Source organism: Micropterus dolomieu, linkage group LG16, assembly GCF_021292245.1.
Source record: "Micropterus dolomieu isolate WLL.071019.BEF.003 ecotype Adirondacks linkage group LG16, ASM2129224v1, whole genome shotgun sequence".
Lineage (NCBI taxonomy): Eukaryota > Metazoa > Chordata > Actinopteri > Centrarchiformes > Centrarchidae > Micropterus > Micropterus dolomieu.
Window position 1 is genome coordinate 9,982,127 of NC_060165.1, and position 17,896 is coordinate 10,000,022.

At 39.9% G+C, this 17,896-nt stretch overlaps 2 protein-coding genes across 13 annotated transcripts in view; both read right to left on the reverse strand.

Annotated features, from left to right (window-relative positions):
• The window catches only part of tnnt2e (troponin T2e, cardiac), a 20,964-nt gene extending 17,630 nt beyond the window's left edge, over positions 1–3,334 (reverse strand). For 2 of the 5 annotated variants that reach the window (XM_046071667.1, XM_046071665.1), the window contains exon 1: positions 3,259–3,311. The gene's annotated coding sequence lies outside the window, so the exon portion shown is untranslated. Of the gene's footprint in view, positions 1–3,258 lie in introns of all 5 variants that reach the window. The other 3 variants (XM_046071661.1, XM_046071666.1, XM_046071664.1) reach the window with 3 other exon arrangements.
• A 2,324-nt stretch (positions 3,335–5,658) lies between these two features.
• Positions 5,659–17,896, reverse strand: part of cald1a (caldesmon 1a) — a 62,294-nt gene continuing 50,056 nt past the window's right edge. For 5 of the 8 annotated variants that reach the window (XM_046071659.1, XM_046071657.1, XM_046071654.1 and 2 more), the window contains 7 exons: positions 14,489–14,532; positions 14,160–14,235; positions 13,273–13,416; positions 13,016–13,111; positions 10,540–10,608; positions 8,814–8,850; positions 5,659–7,318 (listed from right to left, as the gene is read on the reverse strand). In XM_046071659.1, coding sequence (XP_045927615.1) covers positions 7,305–7,318; positions 8,814–8,850; positions 10,540–10,608; positions 13,016–13,111; positions 13,273–13,416; positions 14,160–14,235; positions 14,489–14,532 — 480 coding nt within the window. In that variant the 3' untranslated portion in view covers positions 5,659–7,304. Of the gene's footprint in view, positions 7,319–8,813; positions 8,851–10,190; positions 10,243–10,539; positions 10,609–13,015; positions 13,112–13,272; positions 13,417–14,159; positions 14,236–14,488; positions 14,533–17,896 lie in introns of all 8 variants that reach the window. The other 3 variants (XM_046071658.1, XM_046071656.1, XR_006828487.1) reach the window with 2 other exon arrangements.

The window sequence follows — 17,896 nt, forward strand, 5'->3', positions numbered from 1 at the left end:
AATTTCACATGCTGTTGTGCAAATGGAATAGACAACAGGTGGAAATTATAGGCAATTAGCAAGACACCCCCAATAAAGGAGTGGTTCTGCAGGTGGTGACCACAGACCACTTCTCAGTTCCTATGCTTCCTGGCTGATGTTTTGGTCACTTTTGAATGCTGGCGGTGCTTTCACTCTAGTGGTAGCATGAGACGGAGTCTACAACCCACACAAGTGGCTCAGGTAGTGCAGCTCATCCAGGATGGCACATCAATGCGAGCTGTGGCAAGAAGGTTTGCTGTGTCTGTCAGCGTAGTGTCCAGAGCATGGAGGCGCTACCAGGAGACAGGCCAGTACATCAGGAGACGTGGAGGAGGCCGTAGGAGGGCAACAACCCAGCAGCAGGACCGCTACCTCCGCCTTTGTGCAAGGAGGAGCAGGAGGAGCACTGCCAGAGCCCTGCAAAATGACCTCCAGTAGGCCACAAATGTGCATGTGTCTGCTCAAACAGTCAGAAACAGACTCCATGAGGGCCCAACATCCACAGGTGGGGGTTGTGCTTACAGCCCAGCACCGTGCAGGACGTTTGGCATTTGCCAGAGAACACCAAGATTGGCAAATTCGCCACTGGCGCCCTGTGCTCTTCACAGATGAAAGCAGGTTCACACTGAACACATGTGACAGACGTGACAGAGTCTGGAGATGCCGTGGAGAACGTTCTGCTGCCTGCAACATCCTCCAGCATGACCGGTTTGGCAGTGTCTTAGTAATGGTGTGGGGTGGCATTTCTTTGGGGGGCTGCACAGCCCTCCATGTGCTCGCCAGAGGTAGCCTGACTGCCATTAGGTACCAAGATGAGATCCTCAGACCCCTTGTGAGACCATATGCTGGTGCGGTTGGGCCTGGGTTCCTCCTAATGCAAGACAATGCTAGACCTCATGTGGCTGGAGTGTGTCAGCAGTTCCTGAAAGAGGAAGGCATTGATGCTATGGACTGGCCCGCCCGTTCCCCAGACCTGAATCCAATTGAGCACATCTGGGACATCATGTCTCGCTCCATCCACCAACGCCACGTTGCACCACAGACTGTCCAGGAGTTGGCGGGTGCTTTAGTCCAGGTCTGGGAGGAGATCCCTCAGGAGACCATCCGCACCTCATCAGGAGCATGCCCAGGCGTTGTAGAGAGGTCATACAGGCACGTGGAGGCCACACTGAGCCTCATTTTGACTCGTTTTAAGGACATTACATCAAAGTTGGATAGGCCTGTAGTGTGGTTTTCCACTTTGATTTTGAGTGTGACTCCAAATCCAGATCTCCATGGGTTGATAAATTTGATTTCCATTGATAATTTTTGTGTGATTTTCTTGTCAGCACATTCAACTATGTAAAGAAAGGAGTATTTAATGAGATTATTTCATTCATTCAGATCTAGGATGTGTTATTTTAGTGTTCCCTTTATTTTTTTTGAGTAGTGTATATTGTCCTCACTTGTGTTCACTCCTTGTGGTGTCATCATTGACTCCAGGAACTCACCGCCCCCAGCCAAGAAGTAGTCTAGCACATAAACCCCACTTGACGTTTCTACACTTCTATTGTTGTATGGATTAAACAAATAAAATATAATATGATAATTAGTGAGCTATATGTACCTTTGGCAGGCTAGCTGTTTCCCCTGCGTCCAGTCTTTATGCTAAGCTAAGATAACCTCTAATTCCTGGCCATACATGATGGTGGTATCAATCTTCTTAGCAAACTCTTAGCAAAGAAAAAAGCGAATAAGAGTATTTCAATGCAATGCAATGCTAAATCGCTGGAGTCCCCCTTTAGTATCTTTCTTAAGCACATTTTTTCAAATTGTTGCATAATAGAACCCAGCCTCATTAATTTGAGAAAACATTGGGGTGTTTGGGGTCAAAGGTACAGGGATTGAATCCATCACCGTACCCTTGACCTTGACCCCAAGGCTATGGTATCATATGAGAACATGGTTATAGATCATGTTTTTTTCCCACCAGCTTATAAATCAGCAGATCATAAAAACTGGTGCACAGAGTACAGTGGGAGGAGAACGAGGGTCTATTTTTAAGAATAACAGAACGTGCTTTTGAACAGGTGTGGAACTACTCCTCCAGACAATGGGTTTGGCTCACCTCAGTATACTCACAGTAAATCAGTGAGCTGGGACCCACATTCAGACAGGCTATTTTTGTTGTTGCGGTTTGGTCAGCTGCTGCTTGGGGAACGTTTTTGTAACAATGGCTCTCATGACATTGTCTTCCTTCTTAGCATATTCATTATGAGAAAACCAAGTTTGTTTCAGGTTTTTGGTAGTAATAGTGACTTATTTGATATGCACGTCGAATAGGCATTGTTGGGATAAAGAAAATTAGCTCCACATCCCCGGATTCACCCTCCCTCCCTTCTTCTGCCTGGCTGGCTACCGGTCCTGTTCTTTCTTTCCAAGTCGTTTCAAAAGAGGCCAGCTGCACATTCAATCTCTGCATGCCATATTTACACCTTCCCTGTCCACAATCATGCTTCTGTTTAAATTCTGTTACATGTCTGCTCAAATTAAAACATTGTGGTGGCTGGGGTGCCTGTGCGGTTGTTACTTGTGTCATCAGAGTGAGCAGCTGACGTCAAGGACAAGAGGAGAGAAATGTGAGTGAGACTGAGAAAGATTGAAAAAGGAGAAATAGAAGAATACCATCTGGTTGAAGAAAAGCACTGACTGGAAACCCAGAAAGAATTCCGTGTATGAGAGCTGTCATGGCTGGGGTATTAAAAGTGTATTTGCTTTAATGCATGCGGTCAGTCCCTGTCTGGCTGATACTGTGGAATAACACACAGTCCGACAGTGGCAGGAATGTTGCGTAATGCGGGTGCTGGTTTCGGCATTAGGCAGTATTAAGTCAAAGCCCAAAGCATGCTACCATCACCAACAGTCTCAGGGGCGAGCTTAGCACCTTCATCACCAGTATATGCACTGCTCAGATCAGAATACATCAAAGAAAAGACATTATAAAATCTTTAAGAGGCTACTTAGGCAACGTCTGAGCCAATTTAATTCAGCATTCATGACTTTAGTAGCTAGGTCAAGCTGAGTAGGTTTATATATTTAATTCAGCAGACCTTAAGTTTTTGTCAAATCAAGATTTAAAAAAAACAGCCAGTAAAAACAGCAAAATATGAACTGTATTTCAATGCCTATTCGGGCACAATGCAAGATGTTATTGATCATTTTGTTGCCATGCACCCAGAGGTCATGCTCAGATCTTACCTCCGGTATGTATCCCCAAGGAAGAGTCGGGATTAGCAGAAAGTTTGGGTCGTACTCTTTCACATCCAGACATACACAAGTTCAATCATCCTCCCCAACCAAAATAAGCACACTTAATACAGCCCTGTCCATCACGTGACCACATATCTTTTCTATGACTGGTTAGGGTCGTCAGTTCTATTGTTGGAGGCAGAAGATGAGTTATACCTGGAGAGGAATGCCTCCTTGCTATCAGCTACTTTTGTGGCCAGAAATTGGAAATACAACTCGTACTACCACAGAGTATTATTTGGATGGAGATAAAACATGAAATACAACAAAAATACAATAATACAGTGAAAACAAATGGTAATACAAGGGAATAATCATACATGTCTTAATATTTTTTAACATATTTGTTAACAGATTGTGATGCCCTCACATCCTCTGGCAGGCTGTTCCAGAGGTGAGGACCATAGACACTAAATGCCGGCGCACTCAGGGAACAACTAAAAGGCCAGTGCCAGAGGACCTGAGTGATCAAGAGGGAGCATATATTAAAAGCATGTCTAAAAAGAATTCAGGCACTAGTCTATTGAGTTATTTGTACACCAATAAAAGGATCTTAAAATATATTCCAAAACTAACAGGCAACCATTTACAAATACCTTGGGACAATCATTGATTCAAAGCTGAGTTTTGAAGCCAACTGTGAAATGGTGTGTAAAAAGGGTCATCAACATCTGTTCTTTTTAAGGAAACTGAGTCAATTTCAAATTGAGAAAAAACTGTTGATTATGTTTTATTGTGCTTTTATTGAATCCGTACTCTTCTTTTCTCTGGTATCTTGGTATGGGAACTTAACGTTAAAGAGTCGAAACTCTATTAACCAGATTGTGAAATGGTCCAGTATGTTGATTGGGGAACCACTACTGAACCCAGCCTTGCTGTATACTAGGCAGGTACAGCGCATGAGTATTTAAATTTTGAGTGACCAGCTTCATCCGCTGTATTATGCGTTCCAGTATCTGCCGTCCAACGGTTTATAGTACTGTGGTGTACAACAAAACAATATAAAAACAGCTTTGTTCCCGTACGGATTAATTTTATGAATAGTATTAAGATGGAGTAGATTGTTTTAGTGCGATTTTAGTGTCTTGTTCTGTTTGTATGGTGTTATCGTTTATATGGTTGAGAAATAGCCTAAACTTCTTCTCTGGTACGTAATTTACCTACAGGTATAAATAAAGGAACCTGAACATGAACCAGTGAAGGTACTTCAGGACAGGTGAGATTTGTGCTCTCCTTAAGGTATTAGTCAGTACACGTGCTGCTGCATTCTGGATGATTTGTAACTTAATAGGTTTCTTAGGTAGACCAAAAAAGAGAGCATTGCTGTAATCAAGCCTGTCATACCAAGGCAAATTCCTTGTATGTGAAAATGTACCTGGCAATAAACCCGATTCTGTAAGTGATAAAAGCATGCATAAGTCTCTCAGTATCTGCTAGGGAGCGAAAAAGTTGCACTGTTAGATTCAAAATTCAAATCAAATTATTTTTTTTGCTGGGGGCTTGGCGCTTTGTGCCAGGGATTTTAAGTTGCACAGAATCTCTATCTGAACCTACGATAATTAAAAAGTTGGGCTTATCTTTGTTCAGTTTCAAGAAATTATGTGACATCCACAAAATGATATGATCAATGCAGTGAACCAGTTAATCAATAGGGCTGATGGCATTGGGTGCTCTCAAGAGATGTACAGTTGTGTGTCATCATAGCATAACTGTGATAATTAATCCTGTGTTCTCTGACATTTGCCACTGGCAGCATAGAGAATGAACAACATAGGTCCCAGAATGGAGCCTTAAGGGACCTCACATGTGCTAGTGTAGTAGTCCTAAACCAATCTAACACTGAGCCAGAGAGGCCAACACACTGCAATCTGTTAACAAGGGTGTCAAGATTGACTGTATCAGAAGCAGAAGTTTTTTTGGTCATTGTTCTTTGGAGAATTGACAAAGCGTAGAGCAGCTTTGTATTGAAGTCAGAGCATGTAAGTAGAAAAGTAGAAAAGCTATGTAATTTTTACATAATTTATTAATGCCTGACTCTTACAATCAATCTTCTTCCACATCTTGGTCATTGATTATGATACAATCCTTTATTTAAGTTGTACACTGTTCATTATTACAATATTTTCACAACACTTGAAGGCAGCCTATAGTTTAAATTTATTTAGCTAACAATAATGATGAATGATGTATTCAGGTATTTTGACTTATTTGACATTATATTTTGTTATTTTCATGTCTTCATAATCAACTTATTTAAAAACACTCAGTGCTACAGTGGATATATGCAGTTTTCTGATGTGGTTCATAGTAGAGTGGTGGAGTTATGGAAGGAAACGTAACAATGTGGAATAGAATACCTCAATGTCTTTATTGCTGTTGTTGAGTCAAGGGTACAATGTTTTGCAACATTCATCCAGTTGGAAACTGCCCACTTGTGACACCGGGAGTGACTACAGAGTTTTGCATAGGCTTAGCGCTACACAAACAACAAGTGTCTGGTTAAACATGGAAATGTAAGAACTTTAAAAAACATAAAATGGACACATGGTTGTAAAAAAACAACAACATGGCATTATGAAACCACTGTATTAAAAAAACATAAATGTCACATTAAATCACGCTTAAAAAGCATTTTGGTCAAGCTCCCCTGCTCTTTTTAGGAGCCATGCAATGTGATTGTCAGACTTATGAGCAGTAACATTTATCAATTTAATGCCCCGGCAAACCGTTAATATTATCAGACCTTGTGTCAAAAACTATGAAAGGGAATGTGCTACTTAAGACCTTAAGTAAAAAATAAAAAACTCTTAATATCATACTGAGTTGCTTTGAGGCTGTACTGTGCCTCAGCTGTCAAAAATGTTTTCATTGCAATCATTAGGCCAGAAGAATTACGTAGTGGTAAATATCCTTGTATTGTACTAGTATCTTGCTATATGCTTAGGCACCCTGATTTAACTTTGCCCTCAATTAGAGAATGATCGCTGAGCATAAGAGTGTGCATAGAGGCTATAAAGAAGTTAAAGTAGCCTTAAAAATGGGGGTTGGTTTGTCGTTTTCCTATAAAACCTACAGCTTTTAAGCAGTGAAGGCGCCTTGTGCACCTGCTTTTTAAGAGGAATGTCTGAAGATTTTAATGTGATCAAACAGGTACACAAGCTAGAAAAACAGCTAGAAATAGAAAAGGACAAAACACATTAAACCATAAATAAAATGACATAAAAGGATAATAAAAGTCATAATGGCCTCCTATCTCCTATCACCAGCGTAATTAACTGCCTTGTTGGTAAATATTTTCTGGATACAAAAAAAAGCAAAAATACCTTTTGTTATGAGTATAAAGATGTTATATAAGATACAGTATGATAGGTCATAATCAAAACATCACATGTGCTAACATATATTACTCAGACCATTGCTGCACTATTGGTAAGACATAATAAAAGTGAAATTAGCTAAATTCTAGAAGTGCTTATATTTCTATCCTGAACTGGTGAACGTTGAATAAAATAGCAATGTGTAAAGCTTTTGCTTTAAATATAAATAAAAAAAGAGATGGAAATTGTACTGTATGAGGGAGAGAACTGATTGCACCCATCTCTTTGGAATGTGGAAACTTTTAACTCATCTACTCGGTGTCTATCAAAACTATCAGCATGGAGTACATCAGATAAATCTAAATTTAATTTGTTTTTGTTTTTTTCTTCCTGGCAGGATTGTATAAAGTAATTAGTAATAGAAATTATAAATGTCCAAATTTCACAGCATTTTGTTTCTTTTAGAAAGCAAAAATCATTGTGCAAAGGCACTATACGTGGCAACCGTACAAAAATATGATGCTGTTTCGGTACAGTGCTTGGACAGCGTCTCTCCTGTCCCTTCGTTTTCTTGGGGTCCCTCTTAGGAGTGTAATATTTTTTTTGGTTCTTAAGACAAAGTCAAAGGAAGAGTCTTGGATTGTCGTGGTCCCCAGCTTCAGTGGCTCCTTCAAGACATTAGTGTCCCATACCTGGTAAAAGATAAAAAAAATTGTCCTTCAGTGGCTCTATTATAGGTCTGCAGACAGCGTCAAGCGTGTACACATGTGTTTAGCCATGCTAGCAGCCTAGCAATGTGTGTCTTAGGATGAAATTATCAGGTCAATTTATCCAATGATGCTTTCTGACCAAACACCTACAAAACAAATGGGATTTTCGTAAGCCTCCTTAGTTTAGTGCTAATTAGCAAATGTTAGCAAGTTAACACCTAAACTAAGAAGTTGAGCATGGTAAGAGTTATGCTACATCAGCATGTCAGCATTACTGTGCCTCACAGTCTACAGCCTCATGGAGCCACTAGCGTGGCTGCAGATTAGCATCATGGTCGAAACCCACATATCAAAACAGGTCACATCACTGCAAATTATTTGAGATACTTGATATGTGAGTCTGATTTACTAACATGTGAAGTAACATGAGTTCTTCATTGACATTTTTGCACTTTTGAATTTAGTGAAGCACATTTGGAGCAGATTGAAACTTTGTGCACTCTAAATTATGTACTAATGTACACAATAAAATTACTCTATATTGTAATACAACAGATATTCAGTACACTGTCAATAATCATAAATTAATAGTTTTCATGAATACGGTTTTCCAGACTGCTATAGTTCATTTTGAGTCAAGAGGCCAAACAAAATATTAGTTTAAACTTATCATTCTAAATTCAGCATAGCCAGAGATATATTTCCTAAATGGTGAACATTATTTTGGAAGCTGTCTATTAGAGCCAAGAATGTGGTCTGAGCGGCAGAAGTGGACGTGCACATGAGTGGAAAAGCTGAAAGGTTTGAGTGGTGTCGAGAGGGCTGTTGAGGGGGTTTAAAGAGGTGAAGTGGTGTGTCTATGTGTGTGTGCAAGCAACCCATTACGCATATATGTACGGAATCCCTCAAGGCCAAAACCCCTCTTCTGCCCGCTGGGGGGGAACAAAAGGAGGAGGAGTTTGTACTCAGATCTGATTTTAAAATAGCAAGCAATGTTTAAGTGGCATCCTAAAACGCTGTGGAGCAAAAGGCCAAAAGGCAAACTGAAAAAGGCCGCAGTGTAGGCTCTGATAGGGCCAGTTATTGGTTTTGAGACGCATGGTGTCGTGTAAATCAAAGAGACAGTGACAAGATGACTCACTTAACGACAAGGAGACACTGCCAATCTCTGCAAAAATGACTGTCCTAGGACATTTGTCCTAACAAACATAACTGAAAAGGTTCGATGGTTGGAAGCCAGTGAGGGATCATGTGTTTTGGTGTGACAGGGGTCACCCCTGTCTTTTGGTTTCTGAGAGCAATTCGAAAAATGAAAAAAAAAATGCTAAGGACAAGGCAGTGTTTCTTAGGTTTTGAAAAGTTGACATTTTGGAGCCACAAGTTCACCCGACTGCAGCATGCCTGCTCACTCATTTGTGTGTTTTCTTGAACACACATTGACAAGTTCTGCCATTAGATGCCAACACTTCTAACTTACCGTTGGCGACTGATTTGGTCTCCCCTCTGCCTGCCACCTGCAAGACATAAAGACATGAAGGTAATAAGGCAGCAAAGGTGCAAACAGATGCAGAAAGTTAACAAAGCATACCTACAAAGCTTCCGGTCAAAGTGTAAAATGCTTACAACCACTTCTGCTCTGACGCCTCCACCTATACAGACTCTTCAACTGATCTACATCTCCCTCACCAGTCGTTATCCTGCTCCTCTTGCCTTCCCTGACATCACAGCATAGCATGGTTAGCTAATGACAAAGACACTAACCGCCACCTTTCCTGTCCAGGGCCCTTTTTACGTCAGTGCAGACCACCGCCTGGTGCCCTCCAACCCCACTACTCACTGTGGTGGGCCACAGCCTCCGGCCTGCACTGCAGCTGTTGGCTGCTACTACCAGAGTAAGAAGGAAGGAAGTAGGGAAAGTTTATGCTAAGGTATAACATCCTTGTCATACTCATTTTTAAATATGGGGTTTCACTTCTACTAAGCAGCTCTACAAACACAGTTTTATCTATGTATAGAAATAACGATAAGACAACCTATTCATGTCAGGTTTAGTCAAACTTGTTTGAAAATGTGAGGTGATAACAGAGATTCAATACTGTCAAACTGCCACTGCACAACTCAGCAAGGTGTCTTACTAAAGAGTGCTGTAAACAGTTTCTCCATTAGTGCAATATAAAGCCAAGTGAAGTTGGACTGAGAGCAGTGATTTGTGGCTCACAGAAGAATGAGCAGTGATGTGATACAGCCATTTGTGAAAAGCATTCAGCCTGCAGTTGGACAACAGGCGTACTGTTGAAGGTTTTTTTACGACACAGAGTTTACACTAAATTGTAATCTTCTGTATTTTGATGAGTTGCCTTTAACAAGTTATGGGTGTTAATGGAGTCAACAGCATAGTCCTTTAAAATTTGCTTTACTATGGTTCTGTTGATATTTTCCTTTGTTTCTTTTATTTTACAGCACTTAGAACATCTGGCAGACATGCTTTACAAGTTAAGAGGTTTTCCTAAATGCCCTATATGCATTTTGGAAAGCAGTTGATATTTATTGCTCAGCATTTACAAAATGCAGATAATTGCATCCTCTAAAATGCTACAACTCTGTGTGTGAAGTGACTTGGACAGAGACTATGCCAGAAATCACACAAAATCACATGAAATTAAGACACATTTGTCAAATCATAAACATCAAATTTTAGCCTCCAACTGTTATTATCATTGTGATTAAAAGATTCAGTAGTGTCCAACCACAGCAGAACAGAGCACAGCATTGCCAACAACACAGAGCAGATCATTCATTCACAGTCATTCTGTGATGAGTGCTTTGAAGAAACGTGGCACAATTACTCCTTTACCTCTCCAGGCTTATTCCAGATTGAATGGTGAGGTCAACTAGCTATGAGAGTTCTTTAAAACAAAAACAAACAGAAGTGATTGTTACTCCCATTTCTGTCACACCAAGGTCAAAGTATCGTGAGATTGTTTTAATATTCCTACTTAGTCTCTTTAAGAAAACGTTCTCTTAATTGACAACAACTATGAAAAACCACGGAAAATCCTTCCAAGACCACAAACCAATTTGGCATAGTTAAACCTTCATCTGGGCGTACTTCAGGATGTGAAACGTTCACTTGGATTCCCCCCCAGTGGGTGAGACTGGTACTCTTTCTTCGTGATACTAGACCGCAAATGAATAACAGCTACCTTGGTTGGAGAAGCGCCTTTGTTTTCCCATAGACTCCTCTTGTTGGTGACGTCAACAGGCTTCAGGTCCTGTCAGAGAGACAGAGACAGAAAACAGGGCAAAGGAAAAGCATCATATCAGCGGTGCTCAGAGTGCTCAGCATTTGTAGGTCAATTTGAAAATAGTGGTCATATTGTGGCAAATGGCAGAGTACCTGGGATGTAGAGCAGAGGAATGACAGTGGAGGACAGAAAGCTTGAGGAGCGAGAGCAAACTTTGACAGACACTATCAAGCAGAGAGGTGCTTGTCTAGAGGAAGCGGAAAATAGCACTCTCACTTTGAGCCTGAGTCAATCCTCTTTCGAGACACTCCATCACAACGCACAGTAACATTCAGGGAAGAGGTATTAATGTTGTAACACTGGACAGCAACCATCTATGGCAAAAGAGTTCCAGTTTTTGAACTTGTCAGATACTGTACTCTCTTTTGGAAATACTTCTTGTATTCAAAGTCTCCCTGCTGTGTGTTACCTATTTGAGCAAAAGCCATAATCTGCAAAATGGAAAACTTTAACATAAATATTTGGGGTGAAATATAGGTAGAAGTGATGAGAGGCATGATATGCATGAGCAGCATCGAAAAAAAAGACTCAATTTTGCTTTCTGTCTGCTAGCAAAGCTTATGATAAGCTTAAGATAAAATGTTTAAGTGACATTGTATAGCATACTGATGCCAAGTCTACAATTTCCATATGTACTGTATCCGTATATTATGACAGATGTAAGAGTGGACTGCAACAAGCTCAGACGCTTTATGACCACCAGGTGGTGCCAGATAGATAATATCACAACCTGACTTGCTGCACTGCATCATTTGAAAACAGTACATGACCAGCAGTAATTGTGACATTATGATAACAATAACAACACTGCAGTTTATTATCAGCTGCAGCTGATTCAGAACGCTGCTGCTTGAGTCCTCACTAAGACCAAAAAAGTGGATCACACCACTCCATTTCTGAGGTCTTTACATTGGCTTCCTGTCTGTCAGAAAATCCTGCTGTTGGTTTATAAAGCACTGAACGGTTACCAAAATACATTTCTGATCTTCTGCTTCGTTATGAACCATCCAGGTTGACTGGGACAGGTCTTCTTTCTGTCCCCAGAGTCAAAACTAAACATGGAGAAGCAGCGTTCAGTTTTTATGCTACATATATCTGGAACAAAGTCCCAGAAAACTGCAGGTCTGCTGAAACTGTCAGTTCTTTTAAATCAAGGCTTAAACTTTTCTTTTTACCATTGCCTTTAATTAAATCAAATGTAAGGCTGTAGATTAATATCGTACACTGCACTGTGACTTTTACTGTCCTGTTTTACCCTGTTTTTATTTCCTATTTAACTCCTTTAAATTATATTTACTTACTTTTATGTCTTATGTAAAGCACTTTGAATTGCCTTGTTTTTGAAATGTGATATACAAATAAACTTGCCTTGCCTATTATTAGGTTGACCAGTGTTTGCTGGAGTGAATGCAGATGTTACATGATCACTGTTCCCATACACAGCTGATCCATAAGCCAAATATCCATATTAGTGAGCTTTTAAAATGTTTTGAACAAAGTAAATGTTGCATTAATGTCGTAGTTCTGTTTTTTACTACAAGCTCACACATCACTTAAAGACCCTAAAAACATCAAACCATACATTTTTCTCTGTAACATTTAACAGTGATGACTTAATAAGCTAATATTAAATTAAAAACATCTATAGGTATTATTTAAGATGAGTTCAACACTCTTGGCTAATCTGCTTCATCAGGACTGTGTGGGTGTGGTTTCACCAGGTTTGATTGACGGTGACCAAACAACCCACCAACTGTCATCTCATTTAGCAAAATGTCATCATTTTGCTAAATCCTGATTGGTGTATGGAAGTGTGTGACATCACACTGTACCATTGTGGCCCTGCCCACTTTAAATCACTGAGAAAAGCACAGAAAAAACAAACAAACACACTCCTGTGAAAAACTAAAACTTTTTTAACTAAGGGAGGAAATTGTGAGTTCATGTAGGACCCCATGGCTCATGGTAAGAAGGTGATAAAGAATTTTATATCACAGCCTTTAAAGTGAATCCTGAGATTTAAGGTACATCTTTGATACGTTAAAAGCTATTGATATAAGTATACAAGGATCATTACATTTATCTGACACTTTTATCCAAAGTGACTTACAATTGCTATACATGTCAGAGGTCGCACGCCTCTGGAGCAACGAGGGGTTAAGTGTCTTGCTTAGGGACACAATGGTGGATGTCTCACAGTGGGAATAGAACCCAGTTCTCCCACACCAAGGGCAAGCATCTTATCTATGCGCCATCACCACCATAATGCAGGTCAATTAACACAGCTGCATGATGCTGTTTTTTTTAAGGATTTCTCTTTAGTGCCCTGAGCTGTACTACCTAGCAGTGACAGGTTGATACAACGACGACCTACCGCTGGCCTTTCTCCTGACGTTTTGGCTCTCTCTGGGGTTTTATTCAGCCAGTCGTTGATGCGTCCCGCCACGCCTGTCTTCATCACAGCTGCTTCCTGTTTGGATAGGGTCAAAGGTCAGCTTAGCTTGGTCGTCATCAGCAACAAGCAGGAAGTGCCAGTGAATTGGGCTCTTTCCTCTCTCTGTCTCTCTCGTGGCTATAGTCACATAGGAACACACAAAGTTTCATTAACTTTGTCACATCCTCACACTTTACCTTGAACGTGCCCCCGCCACCTCCAGGCGGGGTGAACACGTTGCCTTTCTCCCACATACTCTTGATGTTTCGTATGCTGTCGGTGACCATTGGCAGATCCACCGCTCCAGAGCGAGGAGATCGAGACTCCTTGTTCTCTCTCTGCTAAGACAAAGTGGTTGGGTTTAAGCTGGTGAATAGCAGGGATGGCTTTTCTGATCAAAGCTCAAATAGCTGTCTATAAGAAAAACACAAGAGCTTGCTAATAATAACTGTTACAAATCCCTAGTCTTCAAAGTGCATTGAGAAATGTTACTGGGTTGCTTTTGGTATTCAAATGCAGAAACATGCATGCAAAAATAATTAGCATGGCTAATTCTAACTGTTAATGTGTTTCCAGTTCAGGACACAGATTTCTAGCAAACCAAGAGTGGAATCATATAAGCAAATTACTCTATTTGGCAGTTCTATATGTAATTTAATTCATGATTCTATAGAAATGTCTCAGTCTTGTTGTTCAAATCAGGTTTCAAATTGTCCTTCATGTTATTTGCAATGTGACACATGATGTTAACGACACATCCGTGAGTTTCATTTTGTTTTCCATTGTCTTTTTGACTGAAAACCATGCAATACTTTTGGTAAGATAAAAAAGAAAGTGCACACAGCCTTTTATGGAGATAAACCTAAACCTGGGCTTGTAGGCATTCTTATCTTATCTACTTATCTTCTGCTATTTGGTTTACAATAAGTTTGCAAATAAATACCATTCACTTTAAAGTATATAGATACATAATGTTGTAACATGTATTTCTTTTGGTTTTATTTGTGTTACTAATAGTCTTGATATACTTTTGATGTTTATGTGTATGGACATAAAAACTAAGTACCATGACAAAAATGCTAACCTGAGCAGCTGAGGTGTACTGCTCCAACCTGTTGTCTATCTTGGAGACCACAGGAGAATGAGACATCTTCACCGTGCTGCTGGGCAAAAGAAAATAGTTAGCGAACATAGCATGGGAACACTTTTTTAAATATATTATACACGGTGTGGTTGAGCATTTCATCTTTAGTGCTTTGAGATCACTTCTAACCCCAAGTGAACTTCAAACTTCAACTCTGGGTTACATTTTTCCTGTTCAGCAAAACAGGACTGCAATGCTTACACACTCAACTGAATGCATTGTTACCGTAAAAATAAAATCTGGCAGATGTTGCTCAAGTGTGTTTTTACCTTTTCTGTGCTGACTTGTTCAGGAACTCTGCCCTCTCTCCAATCTGTTGAGAAGGGTTATTAAGAGCTCTAGGTTAGAGATTGCAGTGATGTTCCACACATGCATACATCACTGCAACACAACATTTTCCTTCACTCTTTGGTAGCCTTAAAACAGATAAATTTGATATCCATGCTTCTATAGAGTCTTTATTGTTTGTATGAGTAGTTTCAATGTAAATCTCATTCCTGACTTGAGGTCATAAGTCAATACGTAGACACACTCACACGTGATTCTTTTCAAAGTAATATTTTAACAACCTAAAAAGTATTATGTACTTAACTTTCTTTCCAAACATCACTGGACTACAATGTTTTATTTTTATTTTTATGGTAGATATCTCATTTTGTCTCATTTCAATAAGCTGGATTTTCCTGACCAGCAACACACAATGTAACCGATTGTTCCCTCCATGTGCAAAATTGGAATCTGGATGACATGCACACAAATGCAAACACACACACACAGAAAAAAACATAGCAAGCTTTTTTCCTATCTCTGCCTTAGACTGTGGGAATCTCAGAGGATTGTTTATGATATACAAGACAAAAAAGGCTAAAGAGGGGCCAATGCATGTGTCCCTTAGACGAAAAAACCTTTAAACGGACAAAAGTAGAAACTGTAGAAAAAGCTCTCTCCCTGTGAAAAAAGACCTTGCGATCGGCTGCTACCGAATGTGGGAGTTCCCAAAATACTCCTCGACAGGAAATTCCCCATTCTCAGATGCGTTTTAAAGAGCTGTAGCCATCCAAACGTTGGTTACAGTAATCCTGTTAACCCTAATCGCTTTCCTGCATCCCTGCAGCCTGTCCTTCATTCTATCCAGTTCTTCTCTCCCAGAGAACACTGTACGTTATCTACATTATGGTGAAGAGTTATGCTGGTTCACTGATAACATGTAAGCCAGCTCCAGGGAGTTTGTGTTCCACTGGGAAGTGATCGCTGATAGTGAGGCATAAGTGTAACCACAATATGGCAGATGTCGGGCAAAAAACGCATTGCAACAAAAGGCAATGAAGAAAACAATGAAATAGGCTGTTTCAAAGAACTGAAAGAGCTGGAACTACTGTGAGCACATAAATGGGCCTGGAAAATGTTATATTTTTGTGAGAAATGGGAAAAACTGATCTATCTGCTATTGTTCAGTTTTTATTTGGCAACATGTGAGATGTCAGATGCAGGGCCACTTTCATGTGTTCTTTCCACTTATGTGACTATTACAACATCCCATATTGTGTGCTGTGATAGCAGAAATACTTTTTAAAGCTGCACTAATCAATATTTTTCTATCAACAATGGGTCAAATGACTATGTGCAGCGTGAAAGGTATCACCTGTAGCAATGAGCCCACAGAGGATTATCACCCAACTCTGCAATTCTCCTCAGCTCTTTGTTTTAGCATCTTTCAGCTCATTGTATTAGTTTTATAGAACCACACATTTACTGTTTTGGTTCATTCTTGCCTTTTTCATTAATTCCAGCTGCAGTTTTCAATAAGTAAGCTACCTGCCCAATCTGCAGACAGACTTAGTTAGCAAGTAGATAGCTGGTGAACATTGTGGAGCATTTAGAAGCTAAAGACCCAGATATTTAAGTCAGGACTAAACTAAAAGGAGAGTGATTATTGGATTGCCATTCACCAAGTGACCAGAAACTCTTCAAATGAATGCTAATGTTGCTCCGAATCTGCTGGATGTGTAAATAAGCAACTTTTTGCTAATGTGTTCAACTTTAGTTGAATACGTCAATGTTGTGTTTATAGCTTGTTCTGCTCTTGTGTATCTTGTTGTTTTTGTTGTCTATATATGCCATTCAACTAAAAGCAATTATCTCAGATGTTTGAGAAGAAAATAAATCCAAAGTTGCAAGATAAAACATATAATGCAACTGTATTGTGATCTGGTAATAGTGTCACACTGACAAAACAAAATGAATACAAAATGTACCACACTGCAAAGCATCAATTCATACACAACACAGTGTGTAGTGTATGAAATATAAAACAGCCAGATGCCCACAGACAGAAGCACACACATACAAATACGAACACAGCTGTACCTACAGTGAACATGACCACAAAGTAAAGCTGTGTCTGTGAGGCGAGAATTACAGTTGAGCATTACTTTTTTTTTTAAAACTGACCACAAACAAATAAGTACTTGATTCCAGTACGATCAGAGCTCACACACCATTAGAGCCAAGCCTCCAGTCTGGAGTCTCATCGGGACGGGACAGATGGATATTACTGCTAACTGTCACTAATTAGATTTTCTCCACTGGCTGAAAATCCCCCTCGATTCTGAGCGTGTGGGAGTTGGCTTTTGGCAACACTGGAAACATTTATTCACATTTGAGTTGATTAAACGTTCCTTCGCCGTGACGACCATTTATCTTTGGATGAGGTGGGGAGGAGCACGCGCTGGGTTGATGCAGGTTGATTTTAAAAAATACAGAAAAATGTGCCAGCAGCTGACTTTTTCACATTTCTCCCCTGGTTCATCGAGGCTCTTTCCATTTATAAACACCTTCATCTCTGTTAGATAACACTTCATGCAGAGAGCTAAAAGAGGTGAGAGGGGCAGATGCGGGTCATCTGGCACTTAATCTCCCCAAATATTTTGAATGTTTAGCTTGAGCTTTGCTGCACTGCCGGATGAGTGGGATTTGCGGGTTTTGGAGAAGAATTATATTGACTCCATTATGCTGACGACTGTGCCGGACAAATCAGGCAAAGTGCATTACACACTTGTTTAAACAGTGAATTGAATCATCTGTGTTTATGAAGAACTGGCTGATTAATTGACCATTCGCTAAACCTGTCCCTCAAGCCAATCATGAGAAATATTCAGCATCTGAATAGTTCAGAGGGTCATGTGTTTTTTTTAGCTTTCCAAAACCAAAAACACCAGAGCAAAACTGTAAGGAACTGATTAAACAGTGTGTTTGTCTCCTTTAACGCAAGCTGCAATCATTAGTAATTCCGGCTAACTAGCTTACAGACGAAACAAAATGCTACTTCCAAAGTCAAGATGCATTTCATTATTATTTAACTAAACTACATTAGTTTATGGGGCTGCAGGTTATGATAAGAAAATAAAGTATACGTTAGTTCACAACACCTGTAATATAGTATTTCCCCACTTTATAAAAGCTGGTCCTGCTGGTTACCATAATGAGAGCGTAGGGTAATTTTAGAAACTCTGTCCTGATCTTCATTAGATTTGGGGAAGTTCAGCAGCCAAACAGGATTACATAAAAACACAATACTAGTCTGAGCTTACATTTTTTCATCATCAAACTTATAATACCAGGACTAACTAGCTCTAAAATGCAACACATGAACAATGCATATTGTTTATTTGAATGTC